This window comes from Armigeres subalbatus, chromosome 2, assembly GCF_024139115.2.
Source record: "Armigeres subalbatus isolate Guangzhou_Male chromosome 2, GZ_Asu_2, whole genome shotgun sequence".
NCBI classification, from domain to species: Eukaryota; Metazoa; Arthropoda; class Insecta; order Diptera; family Culicidae; genus Armigeres; species Armigeres subalbatus.
The window spans coordinates 186,879,558-186,901,113 of NC_085140.1; the positions used below are offsets into that span (position 1 = coordinate 186,879,558).

Sequence of the window (21,556 nt, forward strand, 5' to 3'; positions counted from 1 at the left end):
TTATGTATCTCCATTCAAAGGAGTTGGGCTGTATTGACGGACCAAACGTTATCCGACCGAACGTCAGAACGTCTGCTACTGCTCGAGCTCTGTTGCCGTTGCAAAGTCGGCTCGTGCAGAATAAATAAAGCGCTAGTAGCCCGAGAGACAGCAAACGAATCAAATTATAATAAAGAGTTGCAGAAATAGTTGCTATCTGTATGCTCCCTACCGTCACGTTGTCGTCAGCAGTGATCCAAGTCTGGATGGAACGTCGCGGAGCCACGGTAAGGGGTCCGTGCGGAGTGCAACACTAGGAGAAACAGGGAGTTTGTTTATGTAATCATATACATAAACATTCGTACGATTTCATTCATATGGATTCTTCGCTGGTAACGGCAACGACATCGAAGGATTGGCAGCTTAACGAATTTCCACCTATAAAATAACTTTTGAGAAACATCTCAGTTTGTAACCAGGGATTTATTAATGATACACAAATTTACAAAACTGATAAATTAAGCTAATTTTTTATGTGTATACAAGATCGAATTCAGAATTTGAAACTACGTTTTATATAAAAATAGGTATCTCAACAAATCTATTTTGCGATAACAGTAATCAAGAACCAACCGTTGAATGAAATTTGTTAAAATAGTCGATGAATATGTTCATTGTCCAAGAATTTTTGTCAAGCTACTGATGCCTGTGCTGTTATAGAAATTATTTCTAATTTACTGAGACGTATATTTAATAATTTCGAAGAAACATTCGGAAGGTGTGCAGATCCGGAAGGATTCTAAAGTGTATTGAAATATTTTCTTTTAGCCTTTTCCATTTGCCCATATTTTGAAAAAGCACACGGACGAAGCATAGCTTCTCCTCTGTTATAATCGAAAGCGGGATTTCTTTTTGCTTTTTTGCTACTCTTGAAAAGGATCAGTTTTGAACAAATTGAAGAATCGGATACCGGTGTGCCCACGGTGTGACTGGGTGCTGTTGTGTTTGGATTCGATAGAAGTTGTGATTTTATTGGAACCGGAACCCATTTATTTGTGCCTGCTTAAAAAGGTGCCTTTCAATGTGCGCTCTTCGGCACGGGTGTCGTTTGGGGAGAAATTTGTGGCGTCAGATTATTGACCATTACCCGAAAGGATTGAGTCGATCAAAGGCACTGAAGAGGCAGTGTAATAAGAATGTAGAAATGTCCTTAATTCAAATAAATCCCCCGTCTTCAATAAAATTGACTTCCAGGAAGTAGCAGCTGCTGGCAGCTCTTGAATAATAGACAAAATTGACCCATTGCGACTAATAGCGGCCCAGTGTTTGGGGCACCGCACCGGTCGGTGACTTCTACGTCCACCACCACACAGTACTCTGTCGCCATTCGTCAAGTATTGCCCGGTCGGATATCCTTTGCCGTCATTATCGATTTCTCCGGCGTTTCGCATCCACAGCGCCGCATCACAATTGAACCCAAAAGAGCAACTTTTTCGTTCGACTTTCCTTCTAAACAGGACCACTATTCAACACCCCTTCCCAATGTTTCGCCGAAAACTTTTACACAATCCAACTTTTATGTGTTTCCATATTCATTTCGTTCACTCGTGTTTTTTTTTCTTCTCCAACGGCTCCATTCTCTCGTTGTCTTCTGTTTATTTTGTTTCGAAGTTTTTACGACTGGCAATTTGGAGGGGAACAAAAAAGAAATGTTTGGAAAACCATTGTTTTCCATCCTCGCTACACTTTGCCGGGTCGCGTCGACATCGTCGGTCGTCACTGCCGTTGATGAACATGTTTATCGCTGATGCGCGCGCGTCCCTGCCAGGCATTATGGCTGATAAACACATCGAAACTATACATTGCCAGCAGATGTGTCGATGACTTTTCACAGTTGGTGAAGATGTTTTGATTTGTTTGTGGTTTTAGGTTTAGCTTTCGTGGTATAGCTTAACGCTCTATTGTAATCAACACTATATGGCAACAAATTATCTGCTCGGATAGTTTCCTGAAGAAATTCAAAGAGATTTCCCTAGAAATTTCGGAAAAATTTACTGAGGAAATTTTGAAAGAATTTGATAGAAAATCTCGTTGAAGAAAAATCCGCGTTAATTCGGAAAATTTCCCGCTCAAATGTGGACAAATTTATCCTGGGAAATTTCAAATTTCAAAGAATTTTCTAATTTTTATCATCAGACTAAGGCCGGAGTGGCCTGTGCTGCACATAAAAGACTTCTCCATTCAGCTCGGTTCATGGCTGCACTTCGCCAACCACGCAGTCTGCGGAGGGTCCGCAAGTCGTCCTCCACCTGATCGATCCACCTTGCCCGCTGTGCATCTCGCCTTCTTGTTCCTGTCGTTGTCGAGAACCATTTTCACCGGATTACTGTCCGACATTCTGGCTACGTGCCCGGCCCACCGCAGTCTTCCGATTTTCGCGGTGTGAACGATGGATGGTTCTCCCAACAGCTGATGCAACTCGTGGTTCATTCGCCTCCTTCACGTACCGTCCGCCATCTGCAACCCACCATAGATGGTACGCAACAATTTCCTTTCGAAAACTCCCAGTGCGCGTTGGTCCTCCACGAGCATCGTCCAGGTCTCGTGTCCGTAGAGAACTACCGGTCTTACAAGCGTTTTGTAGATAGTCAGTTTGGTACGGCGGCGAACTCTATTCGATCGGAGCGTCTTGCGGAGTCCAAAGTACGTACGATTTCCAGCCACTATGCGTCTCCGAATTTCTCTGCTGGTATCGTTATCGGCGGTCACCAGTGAGCCCAAGTACACGAATTCTTCAAAAAGAATTTTCTAAGGAAATTCTGGAAAAAATTTGAAGGAAATTCATAAGATTTTTCCATGGAAGTTTAATAGAACTTTTCAAGAAAATTGGGAAAAATTTCGGGAGGAATTTTGGATGAATTCCACAAGGAAATTTGGAAGAAGACCCCAAGCAATTCGAAAAAAAAGAAAAGAAATCGAATTAATTTCCTAAGTAATATCGAAAGAATTCCCCAAGGAAGTTTGAAAGAGTTTTCCAAGGAAATTTGGAAAAATCTCTCGAAAAAATTCTAAGAAGTCTCCCGAAGAAATTCGAATGAGTTTTCCAAGGATATTCGAAGGAATTTTCCGAGAAAATTGGAAGCAATTTCCAAAGAAAATTCAAAGGAATTTCCAAAGAAATTCGAAGGAATTTCCCAAGGAAATTCGAAGGAAATTCCAAAGGAAATTCGCAGAAATTTCCAGAATAAATTAAAAGGAATTTTCAGAAACAATTCAAAGAAATCTCCCGAAGAAATTCGAAGGAATTTTCCAAGGAAATTCGAAAAAAAATCCCGAGAAAATTTGAAGGAATTTCCCAAGGAAATTTGAAGGAATTTCCCAAAGAAATTCGAAGGAATTTCCCAAGGAAATTCGAAGGAATTTCCCAAGGAAATTCGAAGGAATTTCCCAAGGAAATTCGAAGTCGAAGGAATTTTCCAAGGAAATTCGAAGGAATTTCCCAAGGAAATTCGAAGGAATTTCCCAAGGAAATTCGAAGGAATTTCCCAAGGAAATTCGAGGGAATTTTCCAAGGAAATTCGAAGGAATTTCCCAAGGAAATTCGAAGGAATTTCCCAAGGAAATTCGAAGTAATTTCCCAAGGAAATTCGAAGGAATTTCCCAAGGAAATTCGAAGAAGGAATTTCTGAATTTCCAAGAAATTCGAAGGAATTTCCCAAGGAAATTCGAAGAATTTCCCAAGGAAATTGGAATTTCCCAAGGAAATTCGAAGGAATTTCCCAAAATTGAAGAATTGAAGGGAATTTCCCAAGAAAAATTCGAAGGAATTTCAAGGAATTGAAGGAATTTCCCAAGGAAATTCGAAGGAATTTCCAAGGAAATTCGAAGGAATTTCCCAAGGAAATTCGAAGGAATTTCCAAGGAAATTCGAAGGAATTTCCCAAGGAAATTCGAAGGAATTTCAAGGAAATTCGAAGGAATTTCCCAAGGAAATTCGAAGGAATTTCCCAAGGAAATTCGAAGGAATTTCAAGGAAATTCGAAGGAATTTCCCAAGAAATTCGAAGGAATTTCCCAAGGAAATTCGAAGGAATTTCCCAAGAAATTCGAAGGAATTTCCCAAGAAATTCGAAGAATTTCCAAGGAAATTCGAAGGAATTTCCCAAGGAATTCGAAGGAATTTCCCAAGGAAATTCGAAGGAATTTCCCAAGGAAATTCGAAGGAATTTCCCAAGAAATTCGAAGGAATTTCCCAAGGAAATTCGAAGGAATTTCCCAAGGAAATTCGAAGGAATTTCCCAAGGAAATTCGAAGGAATTTCCAAGAAATTCGAAGGAATTTCCCAAGGAAATTCGAAGAATTTCCCAAGGAAATTCGAAGGAATTTCCCAAGAAATTCGAAGGAATTTCCCAAGGAAATTCGAAGGAATTTCCCAAGAAATTCGAAGGAATTTCCCAAGGAAATTCGAAGGAATTTCCCAAGGAAATTCGAAGGAATTTCCCAAGGAAATTCGAAGGAATTTCCAAGGAAATTCGAAGGAATTTCCCAAGGAAATTCGAAGAATTTCCCAAGAAATTCGAAGGAATTTCCCAAGGAAATTCGAAGGAATTTCCCAAGGAATTCGAAGGAATTTCCCAAGAAATTCGAAGGAATTTCCCAAGGAAATTCGAAGAATTTCCCAAGGAAATTCGAAGGAATTTCCCAATGAACTTCGAAGGAATTTCCCAAGGAAATTGGAGGAATTTCCCAAGGAAATTCGAAGGAATTTCCCAAGGAAATTCGAAGGAATTTCCCAAGGAAATTCGAAGAATTTCCCAAGGAAATTCGAAGGAATTTCCCAAGGAAATTCGAAGGAATTTCCCAAGGAAATTCGAAGGAATTTCCCAAGGAAATTCGAAGGAATTTCCCAAGGAAATTCGAAGGAATTTCCCAAGGAAATTCGAAGGAATTTCCCAAGGAAATTCGAAGGAATTTCCAAGGAAATTCGAAGGAATTTATAATTCGAAGGAATTTCCCAAAGGAAATTCGAAGGAATTTCCCAAAGGAAATTCGAAGGAATTTCCCAAAGGAAATTCGAAGGAATTTCCCAAAGGACATTCGAAGGAATTTCCCAAGGAAATTTGAAGGAATTTCCCCAGGAAATTCCAAGGAATTTGCCAAGGAAATTCGAAGGAATTTCCCAAAGGAAATTTGAAGGAATTTCCTTAAGAAAATTCGAAGGAATTTCCCAAGGAAATTCGAAGGAATTTCCCAAGGAAATTCGAAGGAATTTCCCATGAAATTCGAAGGAATTTCCAAGGAAATTCGAAGAATTTCCCAAGAAATTCGAAGGAATTTCCCAAGGAAATTCGAAGGAATTTCCCAAGGAAATTCGAAGGAATTTCCCAAGGAAATTCGAAGGAATTTCAAGGAAATTCGAAGGAATTTCCCAAGGAAATTCGAAGGAATTTCCCAAGGAATTCGAAGGAATTTCCCAAGGAAATTCGAAGGAATTTCCCAAGGAATTCGAAGGAATTTCCCAAGGAAATTCGAAGGAATTTCCCAAGAAATTCGAAGGAATTTCCCAAGGAAATTCGAAGGAATTTCCCAAGGAAATTCGAAGGAATTTCCCAAGGAAATTCGAAGAATTTCCCAAGGAAATTCGAAGGAATTTCCCAAGGAAATTCGAAGGAATTTCCCAAGGAAATTCGAAGGAATTTCCCAAGGAAATTCGAAGGAATTTCCAAGGAAATTCGAAGGAATTTCCCAAGGAAATTCGAAGGAATTTCCCAAGGAAATTCGAAGGAATTTCCAAGGAAATTCGAAGGAATTTCCCAAGGAAATTCGAAGGAATTTCCCAAGGAAATTCGAAGGAATTTCCCAAGGAAATTCGAAGGAATTTCCCAAGGAAATTCGAAGGAATTTCCCAAGGAAATTCGAAGGAATTTCCCAAGGAAATTCGAAGGAATTTCCCAAGGAAATTCGAAGGAATTTCCCAAGGAAATTCGAAGGAATTTCCCAAGGAAATTCGAAGGAATTTCCCAAGGAAATTCGAAGGAATTTCCCAAGGAAATTCGAAGGAATTTCCCAAGGAAATTCGAAGGAATTTCCCAAGGAAATTCAAAGAAATTTCCCAAGGAAATTCAAAGAAATTTCCCAAGGAAATTCGAAGGAATTTCCCAAGAAAATTCGAAGGAATTTCCCAAGGAAATTCGAAGGAATTTGCCAAGGTAATTCGAAGAAGTTTCCCAAGGAAATTCGAAGGAGTTTCCCAAGGAAATTTGAAGGATTTCTTCAAGGCTGGCTGGGTTTGGAAATATTTTCGTTCTCCATACGCATCATCAAATGGTATCTTCCGACTTTGACTTATAACTGTTACGTTCCTAAAAATCATTTAGCTGCAATGTGGCTATGTCCCAGAGGAGGAGTAATATCAATAAAGAAGAGCAAGTTGATGCAACTTCCATAATAACTCGATTCAATGATTTGAAACTATGCAATAAAGGCCTCTCGACTACGACCAACTCTAATCCCTGACATGTGCCACATTCCTTTTGTTGCCTGCTACACGAAATGAAAATTCATAACACTAACGAAAAACGTCCTTCCCGGTTTTTGCTCAGTCGTTGAAATCAATTCCGACGACAATGTTCGTCCGGAGGGAGAAGGGAGCGGCTTCGAGGATGCTGGATTGGATGAACGCGGTCGGTTATCACAAAAACCCAGACCGTTCGTTTGCCGCCAACCACCCACCAACGCCACCAATTGATTGGGGATCGGAACGCACTGTTCCGGGGTGCCGCTTTTTCTACAGCCCGATTGTGTCGCGCAAATTTGAATTGAATTCAAATTAGTGAAAAGTTGTTACGAACTTCCCGAGTGCGTCCTGCCTGCGTTGTCGTCGTCGTCGGCCTTTACGGTCGTCTGTTTTTTCGGTTATTGTGTTTCAATTCAGTATAGCGTCGCGCAGCATCCTTTGTTGGGGGTGATGTTGCTCGCTGAGGTGGAACTGATAACGGCAAGGTTTGATGGGCCATAACTGTGATGCGCAATAGACAGTGACTCTATTCAGAATTTTCGGGGGAGCTTAATGTAAGGAAACATAATTGAAAATGAGACGTTGATGTCAATTAATCTAATGCAGATAGGCGTTCAATATGCTAATCTGAAATGGGAGATTTATTTCAATTTTTATTGGTCGCTTCTATTCGATTGACTATCTGAAACTGTGCGACATAAAAAAACAACAAAAAATAAAGCACAAGTTTCTAATAATGGATATTGCTTTCTAAATTCTAGGACATGAAGAGTTTTTTTCTATTTCACAATGAACGTATCGTTTCAAAAATATTTCCATCGTAGGAAACTTCTTCAGCACCACACAAATATGAACTTACCAACAGCATCTCCAACCGGCTGTTCAAAGCTTCATAACAGCTTTGACAGTTCGCAGAATAAGCTTTTCAGCATCGGTTGCCACATGGTTTTCTTTTGCAATCTGAATAGCACATTGCGAAGGCGTGAATGTAAAATCCGATTCAACTTTTCCTTTTCGCAAATCAAACTTTTCTCCACAGCATAAAACTACCCGCATCAACCCATCGACGGCGAGGACTTCTCCTGTACGGGCGGTGGTCGGTCCGGGCAGACCTAACCTTGGAAGTTTTTCTTTTTTATCGGTTATTCTTTGCCGGTTTGCGGTTCATAAATGTTGTACGAGAATATTAACTCACTTCGCACTTTGCGTTGTGGGCGTGATCTGTTTCTTTTAGCGGAATAAAAGTGTCAAGTTATTGGCGCTTTTCGATTTCACAACACTCTCTATGTTAATTTGGATGGAATAAGCTTGATACTGTAGGATAGTAACCGAAAGTTTTGGATAAATGTCACGCATTGCTGTTTCAAAGATTGTTTATGGAGAAAAAACAACTTTTTGAACCTATCTGAATTATTCAATACTAATGTATATAGTTTTTGATTTAATTCTCCAAAATAATTAAACTAAATTCGTAAAAAAAAACCATTAACCTTGCTGCAGATGAATGCTTTAACCTTCGAAAAATGTCCAATTCCCAATGAACCAGCTTACGTTCTGCAACCGCACCGTTTAGCAGCGATATCATTTCGGTTTTATTACAAATCAAAATCGATTCGGTCGACACGTGCAGCTTCGTAATCATCATTTCCAGTCTCCGAACTCGCATGCATAATAAATTTGCGAATTCCCTCTGTGCTCTACAACCATAGTCGGAACGCTTCTGCTGTTTGGTCGATCCGAATTGTTTCAATCCTCTGAGATAGATCGTCCTGCAGAGTGGCCCTTAGAGGGCATGTACTGAGTCATACTCCATGGTGTATTTATGCAAATGACTGTCAACTGTTGAGCGTATATACTTTTAGGGGTGGCTGTTGTTTAGTATAGTATAGCATGTCATCTGTCCGCTTTCACAGGACGACGGGATGATCGAATGGTGAAATGTAAGATTGATGCGTAGTTGATAGTTTTTTAGGTTTTTCGTTTTTGTATTGCTGTTTTGTTAACAAATCACAACAGATTGATTTTAGATGAACGAAGAAATATTTGTTGGAATATGAATTGTATAAATTTATTCGGCTTTCGGCTTATTTGAAGAATGACTTCAATTTTATAAATAGATATTTTTCAGCTAATTTACATGAATTTACAGTGCACTCAGTTCTTCATCTATAGCGTTATCCATCAACACAGATTTAATGATGACGAAACACGTTAGTGACAATGAAAATCACTGGCTTTTGAAATATTGCACCTTAGTGAGTAGCCGTGTACTTGTAAAATGGTAAAACCACAATGTGTGAAGTTCATTGAAAACACAACTTTGAAAAATAATGTGATTTAGTTGTATAAAGACACAGCTTTAACATTCTAGCTCCAGCAGTTCAACATAAGTCAAGATAGTTTCTTACAATCGCCATTAATAGTAAGCCTGTATTCTAGTTTAACATACAATGTAGCCAAACTACACACTAATTACTCCAGTACCCAATAAAACCCGCCTTAGTACTTGTGTACCGTCGTGTTCTTTCGAGTCGCTTTGCTACATGGTTTTCCCTTTTTTCTTTTCTCTTTTCCCAATCTACTTGCGTGCACTTCCAAATCTCACTACTACCCGTTAACACCACTACCAACCACCTTTGCCACCGCCCGCCCACGAATACTACACACCCTTTAAAATTGCCAAATCAAATAACGCCCACCCACTCGTACCGAACGTAATGCAACAACCCGCCGGCATCAACCTGACAACAAACAGAACCAAGGAAAGAAAAGACTGACGTCCAGAGCGGTGCGAATGGGTCGTGCTTGGAGCACTCGGCGGTCACTGGTGGCGGTCCAGCGACCATCGATGGGGGCCTCCATCAACAGGCGCCGGTGCCGTTGGGTCAGCCCAAGCCGGAACGGCCCAATTCTCTCGGGCCGACGACGAAGCTGTCCCGCCGAGTCGTCCGCTGCCGAACCGCTTGTCGTAAGTATAAAAGCTGCGCGTAGTGAAGGGATACGGCTTCGTCCTATTCGAAGTGCTTCCGTGTTGTTGATGACTATGATGTTTAAGGTCTTAAAATGGACTAAATTTTATTACAGAGAACAAGCGCTGATCGCCAAACGGAACACAACAAAATGTGCCACATTGGCCGTTCATCGCAAATTCGATTTTAAGTGCAAGTCGATCCAAGTCTTCTCAGTCATGGAATTTAAAAATTCGTTTTTTGTTTTTGTTCAAGCATTTTACAAGAACAAGCAAGAACAATTTGAGAGATTAATTTAGGGCTAAAAAGAAAACGCTTAAATTCAAAATCAATATACATAAAAACAAAGGAGACGCTTAACCTAACAACTATACATAAATGGGTCTTGAAACTGTTTCGCTTTATTCTTAAAATGACACAGCCTTCAAAAACAATGTTTTTCTATATTTGATTTTTCAAAAATCCTTTCGAATATTTTGAAGTATTTTTCCGAGCTTCTATAAATTTCTTCTAGATTCATTGCCAACTTCTGAGATTCCTCGGGGGAGTCCAATATTCACTGGCTTCTATATCTGTTTTATCTATTTAGGAAACTCATTGCGCTCTGGATTCTAACCCTGGAGTATTCAATGCAATATTACATAATTATATAAATCGTAACATTAATATTCTTACAAGAACGATTTCCAAATGGTGAATAGCCTTATTTTTAAGCCGTACCCAATAAAGATACTCCGAACTATCATTGTAACGCGATCGGCGCTTGTACATTGTATTGGATTTTCACAACCCGCGAGTAATCGAATGACAAGTCGTATCCCAATGCATTTCAAGGAAATATATCATTACCTATTTAATTCACCTACTTAACACCATATTAACAATAAACGTAGTGTAATGCTGAATCGAATAGACTCAAACCATATTCATCGTGACCACCTGCTCAGACTTGTTTATAGTGAGGCTTTCCCATTTATTCCCCCCAAACACCTTCAACCGCTCGAAACCTATATCGAAACCATAAACTAACCTCAGCTCTTCCCATTTTTCATTTACTCCATTCCACAGTTCAAGATAATCAACGGAAAACACCACCGCCAGCGTCCGTCGAAAACCAATCCAATCAGCACCCGCATCTGTCCTCGTCGCAGCAATCGTCCCATCCGACGTTGCAGCAGCAGCAGCAACACTCTGCCCTAGCAGCGGCTGCAGCCGCCGCGGCCGTCGCCCAGCAGCAGCAGCAACAGCAGTCGTCCCAACTGCCATCCCAACTGGGGCTATCAGCCGCCCAGCAGCACCAGTTGGCGCTGAACCGGCAGATCCAGCAGCATGGCGGCGCGGGAGGAATGCATCAGCACCACCACCATCACCCGAATCACATCATGCTGTCGGAGCTGCCGGAACCGCCGATACCGGTGTCCGAGATTGGACCCATCCCGCCGCCGCCAATGTTTTCAACACCAAGTCCGACCCTGATCGGGGGACGGCCACACCAACAGCAACAACATCAACAGCAGCAACAGCAGATGCAGCAGCAACATCAGCAACAGCAGCAGCATCAGCATTCGCACCAGCATGGTCCCAATGTGCATTCCACTACTACTAGTAACAGTAGCAATAATAGTATTAGCGCGAGTAATATTATCCCGTTAGATATGAACGATTACGATTACGACGGTAAGTAGAAACGCACGGCTTGTGCTATGCATGCGATTAGATTAGATTAGCTGTTGTGCAGAATATTTGAGCTTATCAAGCAATTGTTTACAAACGCACGGGGTACGAATGTAAATACTTGAAGATTGGTGAATCTACGAGATTTTGGGTATCGAAATACATTTATTGGCTTTTTTCAGTGATAACTGGTCGACAGTAAAATTGTATTCGCGATGCTCATGTGTTGCTATTGTAGTTTTCTACCACCAAAATTGACTGGTGACTGGCGTTAGTTGGTTGATTGGGAAAATTTCGAGATTTTTTGGTCACAAAATTGAACCTTCTTCGTAGCATTAACGGCGTTGAAGTTATTTTCATGTTTGCATGCATGTAATCATAGAATAGATATTCATGTCCATAGAACATGCATAGAAGTTAAATTATTAAGTGACTACCATAACCTAAGTTATTACGATATCTGTATGTCCCCATGAGTGTTTTTCAGGCAAAAATGGGCCTCCTAGGGGGAACGGTAAGTGTGTTCAGTAAAAATGTTCAGCAGCATATAAGCATAACAGCATATGGAGACGCATGGTACATTTGTGCAATGATGTATCTGGTGACTTAACTTTTTAGGCACTTCCGTTTAATTAAATAAACGTACAAGTGTGCAAGATTTTGTATGGCAACTTGTATTAAGGGAAACCTGTACCTAATCACATGTTAGGAAGTACGCGTTTTTGGTTAACATGTTGAATACCGCGATCAAGAAATCATGATCAAGAATCAAGAAACAGCTGGTTGCCGGGCGTCTTCTAAGCGATTCTCACAATTCTTACACTGTTGTCTTATCCATTTCCTGTAGTTTGCTAGTTTGTTATGTTTCCAGGGATGTTCATTTTTCTTTGCAAGATCGGATGGAGTACGGATGCTGTCATAAAGATTGTGAAAAATTTCAAAGTAAGGAAAACATAGAGATTCAGAAATATTTCATGACGGAAATCAACTCAGCATGCCCCTAGAGCCCTTGTGGATTATATGCAGTTCAAAATAATTGGATGTTTCCATACAAATTCTTGCACACTTGCACGTTTATTTAACTAAACGGAAGTGATGAAATTTGCCTAAAAAGTTAAGTCACCAGATGAATTATTATTATATTATTTTAATTATGAACATTTTTACTAAACCCACCTACCGTTTCCCCTAGGAGGCCCATTTTTACCTGAAAATCACTCGGGTGGACATACAGATATCGTAATAACTTAGGTTATGGTAGTACCTTAATAATTTAACTTCTATGCATATTAGGGTGGTTCAAAAAATCGATTTTGCTCCACAGTGCTCATCTGATTCTTTACCATGTTCTGAATGTCCTCTGAAAATTTGAGCTCAATTGGATTAAAACTGATTTAGCACAAGCCGTTTCAAGTTTGCTTGCAAATTAGTATGGGGAAATTTATTTTATCATTATACTGTTAATGACGCTTCCCCATCAAGCGCAGGTTAAAAGAAAACCTATACAGCTAAAAGGAATACTCAACAGCTTTCACTCAGCGAAAACCGCATCCTAATCAATTGTTCCAATAATTAGTAATCGAATTTAATCTATACCGTGATTTTCTGGAGCTAATTGCATAACTCCTCAACAGGCAACATTGCTGTTCGTGGCGCGAAAGATAGCACACACAAATTCAGGCTACTATGTTTCACTGCACATTTCAGTGATGCCCTCAAAGAAGTTCAACGATCATGACCAAAGTTTCGCAACCTGTCTTAAAATCGATTACTAATTATTGGGGCGGTTAATCAACATGCGGTTTTCGTTGGGTGAAAGCTGTTGAGTATTCCTTTTAACTATGTAGGTTTTCTTTTAACGTGCGCATAATGGGGAAGCGTCATTAACAGTATAATGAAAAAATAAATTTCCCCATACTAATTTGCAAGCAAACTTGAAACGGCTTGTGCTAAATCAGTTTTAATCCAATTGAGCTCAAATTTTCAGAGGACACTCAGAACATGGTAAAGAATCAAATAAGCACTGTGGAGCAAAATCGATTTTTTGAACCACCCTAATGCATATTCTATGGACATGAATATCTATTAGAGTGGGGTGCAGTTGTATGGAAAAATGCAAACTTCGTCCGATCAAGTGAGATCAAGGCTTTTCTGAATCGTTTTGGGAACCCAATCAACTGTGCAAAATATGGGATCGATTGGTTGCAACCTCGCATGCCGCATCGCGTTTTAAATTTACATAGAGATTAGTATGGGAAAACGTACTTTTTTACATTTTTGCTCTTAGCGGCTTCAATTTATCATCAATCACGTGACTCAATACGTTAGCATCAAGTCTGGAAGATGCCGAAAGACTTTGCCGAAGAAGGTACGTAGTGGGAAGGTCTACAAAAAATGTTATTACGTTTCGAAAATTTATTGTGTAAACCATATGCAAGAAATCAATGTTTCTGCCAGCACTACCGGACAACCTATGGTTCTCGAAATGCAAAACCCATCTTCCTTCTCGTCTGATTTTTTCTTTGTGAAATGATTCCGGATAGCTCCCATTAGCTCTAAAGCCCTATCAGATCAATTATTTTGAAATAACACTCAGTTAAATTATTGGTCTACGTAGTACGGCAGTGCTGGCAATATAAACGAATTTTTGCATATGGTTTGAACACTCAATGTTCTAAGCATTATAACTTTTTTCGTGGACGTTCCAGCAACGTGCTTTCTTCAGCAAAGTTTTTCGGCATCCTTTGGGTTATACTTTAACGCAATGTGCCACTTGGTTTACGATGAACTGAAGCCTCTAGTAGTAAAAATGCAAAAATATACGTTCTCCCATACTAATTTCCATACAAACTTCAAACGCGATGCGGAAAGCGAGGAAGCAACCAATCGGTCCCAAATTCTGCACAGTTGTTCAGGACCCAGAATGGCTTCGAAAAACCATTGATTTGAAAAAATGACCATGACGCCCCACTCTATTCTATGATTACATGCATGCAAACATGAAAATAACTTCAACGCCGTTAAAGCGACGAAGAATGTCCTATTTTGTGACCAAAAAATCTCGAAATTTTCCCAGTCAATCAACTAACGCCAGTCACCAGTCGATTTTGGAGGTCGAAAACTACAATAGCAACGCATGAACATCGCGATCGCAAATACAAGATATTTTTCTGATTTTGTCGTCCAGTGATAATTATACTACTCAAAGCGAAATGGAGTAGATGAAAGTAATGAAGATACAGATTCGATTGACACCCCAAGCAAGCGGCAATTGTGAAATAAATAGAAACTGAAGATTTTCAGAAAAATATATAAAGCTCTTTTAGTGGAATGTATTCAACCGTCTAAGACGAATTAAGTATTCTCCATTTAATTCCACCAGTTAATTTTCGTTATCTTTGCAGATACGTATTTCGACCACAACTGTGTGGTCGTCTTCAGTCGAGTCAAGTACGAGACACTGAAGACGACCACACAGTTGTGGTCGAAATACGTATCTGCAAAGATAACGAAAATTAACTGGTGGAATTAAATGGAGAGTACTTAATTCGCCTTAGACGGTAGAAACTGAAGATTAGCAGAGGGCCATATGAGAGAACAAGCATTGCTGAAATCGCTTTTATACTGCCTAGCGTCCACCCAAGAACAGCTTGATATTGTGCTTTTTAACTGAAGGAGTGTCCATATGAATTATAAGCGTAGCTTTATAAAATATTCCTGGGGGAATTTCCAAGATGAGTCCCCGAAAGAATTCTTGTAGGAATTTCGAAAGGATTTTCAGGAGGAATCTCCGAATGGATTCTTTAAGAAATCCCCGAAGGATTCCTGAAGGGATTTTCGAAAAGAATAAAGGAATTTGCTAAAGGAATTTTCAAAAGAATTTCCGAATGGATTTTCCAAAGGAATTCCTAGATGAATTTTTAACGGATTTTTTTAAGGAATTATCAAACGGATTCCTAAAAAAAATAAAGAATTCTTCAAAGGGATTTCAAAATGAGTTTCTGAATAAATTTCTACATGGATTCCCGGAAGAATTTGAAAAATAATTATTATGGAAATTTTAAAGGGATTTTCGAAGGTTCAAAGGAATTTGTAGAAGAGATGCTAAAAGAAACTCTTTAGGAATGTCCAAAGCAAATTCTGAAGAAGCTACTGGAGGAATTTCCAAAGAAATACCTGGAACAATCTTCTCTAGGAATTCCAGCAATAATTTTAAAAGAAATTCCTGAATAAATTTATTAAAGTTTTCAAAGAAATTCTTTAAAAAAATTGTTTGGCAATACCCTGAACAATTCTTTAAGATAATTTCTAAAGTTTTTTTTAAATAAATTTTCGAATGAATTCCTTTAAATATCCCAAAGCATTTTAGAAAACTTCCTGAAGTTTTTTCCGAAGGTATTTTCCGAAGGTAAGGAGGCCCATATACAGATGTGCTCGACTTGCGGTTAGAGGTAGTATACTTGTCCATTATGTTGTAGTACGTGTTCGGGTTCATCAACACCATCGGTTAGACACTTTTATAGTATCGGTATTTTGGTTGCTAGGTTTAAGCAAAATAGATGTCTAAAAGAATTTTCAAAAGAACTCCTGAAAGAGTTTCCAAAGGAATTCCTTTAACATTTCCAAGTAAATTTCTAAAGGATCTCTAAAGGATCGAATTTTTGTTAGAAGTTCTGGAGGAATTCCTAGATAAATTCCCAAACATATTTTCGGAACAATTCTTTAAGAAGTTTTCTAAAGTTTCTTAAAAAAAACGAATTGAAATCCAAAGGAATTCCTGAAGAAATTTTCGAAAGAATTCTTAACTAAATTTTCGAAGAAATTCCTAAGAAATTTTCAAAGAAATTTTAAAAGAATATCTGAAGAAATCTAAAAAGTATTTTACGAAGGTATCAAGGAATTTTCTTAAGAAATTATCGAATGACTCCCTATAAAGGAATTTCTGAATGAAATCCTAGAGGAAAATTCAAAGGAATTTTCGATGGAAACTACAAAGAAATTCTTAGAGTTATCTCTTTGAAGGAATTTCAGAATTCATTTCAGGAGGATTTTCCGAAGGAATCGCTGGAGGAATTGTCAAAGAAATTCCTGGAGGAATTCACGATGAAATTCCTAAATGAACTCACTCTGGATGAACTTGTAAAAGAATTCCCAGAGGCATTTTTCTTAATTCAAAGAATTTATTAATTTACGAGAAGACATGTTTTTACCTGGAAATTAATGTAAAGCTCCTGAAAAAAACCTAGAAAAATCTGGGAATTTTGTTTTTACAGACCTGCTAGAGTTGTGCCGTTTTTTACGATATTTGCGGATAAAAATTTATTGGTTGTCAATAGGGGAAATTACGACATCGGCAGGTTTTGTTCTATGGCTTGCGGGTGGTAAGGGGTCGCACGCATTCGCTCTACCCCAAATAGCATTTAAAGTTCCTTCATTAAAAGCTACTCGAACTGCCGACCCTGATCCGATGTTAGTCTAACTGGAACTCCAACCCAGTCAACACAAGATCGTATATAATGTTACATAAGATGCTAAGGTGGAGGCCATATAGGTACTTCCCCATACAATATGTACGTATGATATACGATTTTGTGTTGACTGGGAAGCCTTGCAATCCACGTTTCCACAAATACTTTTGCGACGATTTCGGCAGTAATGTCGGGAATAGCCACTGCCTCCGACCAGCGGCTAAATCAATCAATCATAGCTACAATATAGGGCATTCCATTAGATATTGGTAATGGTCCAACAATATCTATGTGAACGTGTTCGAATCTTCCGTCAGAAATATTGATTGCGTCTGGTTTCGATCTGGTGTATCTCGAAACCTTGTTCTTTTGGTACTCGATGCAAGCTCGTACCCAACTGGAAACATCTTTTTTCACGTACCTGGCCAACAGTAATGTTGCAAAACCTGAGCATGTGTTGCTTTTACCATACGGTGAATCTGATCGAATATTAGTTTTTTATAGTAGCGAGGGACACATACACGAATTTTATCTCCCTGTTGCTGGCAAAGCAATTCTATACCAAGTCGAGAACTTTTGTGTTTTTGTGTCAGGATTATTTCTTTTCCAGTTCTGCAATTGATCGTCGCTTACTTGTTTCCGGACAAAATCAAAACAGTCGATGGAAGGATGCAGATTGCATCTACCCGCGAAAAGACGTCAGCTGGAATATTTTCGACACCGGAAATGTGAACCAGGTTCGTTGTGTATTCACTGATAAAACTCAAAAGTCGTTGTTGCCGTGGTATAGACTTGTTAGCATTCTGTTTGAAAGCATACGTTAACGGCTTATGGTCGGTGAAAATTACGGGATTACATCCTTCGATCACGACTTTGAAATGTTTGACGCCAAGAAAGACTGCAAGAAGCTCTCTTTTGAATGTAGAATATCTAAACTTCAAAGAGAAGTATCCTAATGGTTTCCACGCACCATTCGATTTATGTTGCTATACGCCTCTGGCAGCTAAATCCGAAGCGTCTACCATCAACGACAATTGTGCATTTGAATCGTTATAATCTAATGTTGTAGCTTCAACTAGACATTGTTTACATTTTCGGAAAGCAGCTTCTGCGTCGGCAGTCCAAATTATTGGAGTTTTGTCGTTTTTTTTTTGTTCAACGGAATGAGTTTTCGAAGAGTCATCTCGGTTTCAGCAGCATGTGGTAAAGAAAACGTCGATAACAGTTCACTAGTGCTAAAAAAGAACGCCTCAGTTTTTGCACTGTGTCGGGATTTGCATACTTCGTGACTGCCTGAACCTTCTCAGAAACTGTTTTGCAACCTGTGGTTGTTATTAGTTGACCTACGAATCGTACTTCTTGCTTTTCTAGCTGTCTGTCACTTGTCGACGTTGATCTGAAGTCCATTTTCTCTCAGTTTTAAAGTACCAGACGAAGATGTACACGATGTACCTCTTCACTGGATGAAGCGATAAGCAGGTCGTCTAGGTATCCGATCACAGAAGGCATATCGAAGAAAATATTATTGATAAACCTCTGGAATGTTTGGCCGAAGTTTTTCAGTACTGGTGGCATTAGGAGAAATTCGTATAAGCCAATTGGCGTGATAATGACGGTTTTTTCAACGTCATTTTCGTGCATTGGGATTTGATAATAGGCATGTTCCAAATCGATTCCAGAAAATATAGTCTTACTTTGAAACATCTGACAGATGTCGTAAATATGCGGCAAGGGATACCGATCAGGGGGCCCTCCTTAGCCGTGCGGTAAGATGCGCGGCTACAGAGCAAGACCATGCTAAGGGGGAGTGGGTTCGATTCCCGGTCTAGACAATTTTCGGATTGGAAATTTTATCGACTTCCCTGGTCTTAAAAGTATCATCGTGTTAGCCTCATGATATACAAATGCAGAAATGGTAACTTGGCTTAGAAATCTCGCAGTTAATAACTGTGGAAGTGCTTAATGAACACTAAGCTACAAGGCGGCAATGTCCCAATGGGGGATGTAATGCCAATGAAGAAGAAGGATACCGATCAGTAGTGGTGGAATCATTCAGATTCTTATAGTCGCCGACGAGTCTGTATTTAACTCTACCTTTTTGCAATAATTTGGGAGCAAGATGAACTGGACTTGAATATGGGCTTTTCGATGGATTAATATATCCGAGCTCGAGAAACAGGTTCACCTCCTTGAGTTTATGTGGCGGCAATCTTCAGAATTTAGAATGACATGATGGCCCTTCGGTCGCTATGATGTGTCTGACGTTATGTTTCGCTTCCTGTTTGGGCAGGCGTGGTCTTGTTACATCGGAAAATTGGCTCAATAGTCCACCGTTATCTGTGCAACATGAAAATGTTTTCAGTTCAAATGATCCGTCGTAAACCATGTCTATTCGGTCACAGGCTTTAATGTTGGTTAGGTAGTTTGTCGATTGAGCATTCACCGCGCAAATCTACAACCAGACCATAATGCTTTCAAAAGTCCGCCATTTTTAAATTGCTCTGGTGGGCGCCTCGGCGTTATTTCGGTCCAGAAATCAAAACAACGAGCCTCAAACAATAACAAAAAAAAATCGACACACAGCCGGTTGCGCCCAAGTGTATTTATTTGTGTGTTCTCTTACTTGACTGGCAGGATCACGTCGGGGTCACCAGTGAGGAGCGCAAGCAGGGAGCGAGTAATAAATTGTACTATACTGTGACAACTTTATTAGAACCGAACGTGTGGATAATTCGAACATGACTGAGTTAAACATAGGTACTCTCTGACGTATCCGAGTATAGCAGTGCAGCCAGTTTGGCTGTGCACCTCACATTTTTTGCATATCAAAGAATATTGTGGCCAGAGCATAAAATATTAACTTTCATTAAGGTGACTCGGGGAAGCACTACACACCGTGTTATTTTTCCTATCTTTTGTCTCTTTCTAGCATTATCACCTCGTAACTTTGGAGCGACGTATTTCGGTTTTCAGTTGTTTGATGTAATTTTAAATGTATCAGCATGTAGATTACGAGAAAGCACGCACCGCTGATACTTTTCAAAATCATATTTGTTGTAGAAAAAAATAAGGCATTCAATGATGAAAATGATGACGATTTGATGATTGTTCGTGCTTCTCGTATCCCCTTAAGCACATTCGCTCCGAGTTTTGACAATCGTGTTTTGATTATTCCAAACATAGAATAAATTACTCAGTTTACAATGATATGGAAATGCTAATATCTTACAATGCTAACAATGCTAACATTTTCATGATTTACTTAGGTTCTTTTGAAAAGTTAACCGAGATATCATCTTCCAAACTTAGACGTACATGTTCACGATAGAATTAGAGGCAAAAGTATAGAATTGATAGGATCGGTGTACCAATTGTCGCCATACATAAGAACAACTATTTAAAAAAAATAAGTAAAAGGCATGTGGGTGGACTTTATATATCAAGCGAAAGATTTTACTTCCTGCTCCTTAGAACAGCTGTGAAAACCACAATAAAATTTGTTATTATCCTCAAAATTGATTAATCCATAATAGGAACGCATGCACCAGTTGTGGCACTATTCTTAATTTTGGTTCCTTATTTGGCAAATCCCATTGTTTTCTTATGGGACTGGCCAAATTGAGACCACTAGTGCCACAACTGGTGCAAAGGACTTTAAAAATTAAGCAAAATCAATTTTTACAATTATGCTTTGCTTGTTTTGGAGAAAATCAAAGGTGTTATCGTGTCATATGAATATGCATTATCAATATGAACTTGGTTTGCGGTGATTTGATTAGTCATTTGGCATATAAAGCACTAGTGCGACAACTGGTACACCTAGCCTAGTTCCGTTAGAATACGGCAGGCATGAAGAATGCTTTTATAGAAGTCTATTTGAAAGCGAGCCAAACTCCCGTATGAAGGGGGAGGAAAGAATATCAGTGTGGAAGCTGTTATATCTCCACTGGCAAAAGGAAGGTGGTTTGATTTGCTCACATACCATCGCGTGCGGAAGGATTTTCTATCGACGAGTACTGTCTCTAAATTTCTAATATGACATCAGCATCTAATCGAATAGGATTTTTATTGCACAGTTCTGTTTTCTGCATGCGTCCGTCTCGTCGCAACCAAATTAGCTGCCAAAAGGCCAAAAAGCCCTCTGACAATAATAGAACAAAACCTGCCGAAGCCGTCATTTTCCCTATTCAGATATAAAAATAGTCATCTGTTGATATGATTCCAGTTTTGCTTTTGAAATATACAAATAATCACAGTTTCAAAAGTTCGCAACAAATGCCTTGCCGGATTTGTTGCATGCAACATTGTTCTTATCATATTCAGGTTGGGACAATTACACTCCTTGGCAGAGCCTAACACTTCCTGCACTGCTGTTGTAGTCACAATTTCGTGGATATTCCCACAATCTGTTGACGTAGCCAGATTCGTTAGCGAATGACTCGCGTGCTGGTTGCTATTTTTATTTTGAAGGATTTTTCCAGAAGGTCATTCATCTTTATTGACTTGCGCGCGGCAGTTACTGTTTTTTTTATACACAAACAAAATCTTACGGTGGATAAAAAGACCCATATCTTACATCGATCTGATGCCCGTGTTGGGAATGCATGAACAGGATTGGATGATTTTGGAATTTTTACTCGGTTTGACTAGAATTGAAATTTTCAATAGTTTATCGTAAATAATCTTGAGTTTCAATGGAATTGACAAATTGCTGGAGAGGTTTCGAGCGATTAATGTATAAATCTTCAAAATCCATCGAAAGAAAAGTGCGCTAATAACGTTCAAAATTTTATATGATTTCGTGTCGTGACGGCCCTCAATTTTAGATTTGACACCCAATACTGTCGGATAAGACGTTGTCCAACGTTAATAATGTCATAATAGACCACTGCAGCTGGGAATTTCATGTTGCCTTCTCCTTCATCACTTGGTATAAGACGAGTTTGTACA

The 21,556-nt window shown here is 39.3% G+C and overlaps 2 protein-coding genes across 2 annotated transcripts in view; both read left to right on the forward strand.

Moving 5' to 3' along the window:
* LOC134211397 (uncharacterized) overlaps positions 1-7,647 on the forward strand; it is a 145,680-nt gene extending 138,033 nt beyond the window's left edge. Inside the window, exon 2 of the mRNA XM_062688209.1 lies at positions 7,535-7,647. Within this exon, the coding sequence (XP_062544193.1) occupies positions 7,535-7,539 (5 nt within the window). The 3' untranslated portion in view covers positions 7,540-7,647. The remainder of the gene's footprint in view (positions 1-7,534) is intronic.
* Positions 1-21,556, forward strand: part of LOC134211392 (GATA zinc finger domain-containing protein 5-like) — a 679,652-nt gene that overhangs the window by 607,765 nt on the left and 50,331 nt on the right. Inside the window, exons 7-8 of the mRNA XM_062688198.1 lie at positions 9,251-9,463; positions 10,533-11,141. Coding sequence (XP_062544182.1) covers positions 9,251-9,463; positions 10,533-11,141 — 822 coding nt within the window. The remainder of the gene's footprint in view (positions 1-9,250; positions 9,464-10,532; positions 11,142-21,556) is intronic.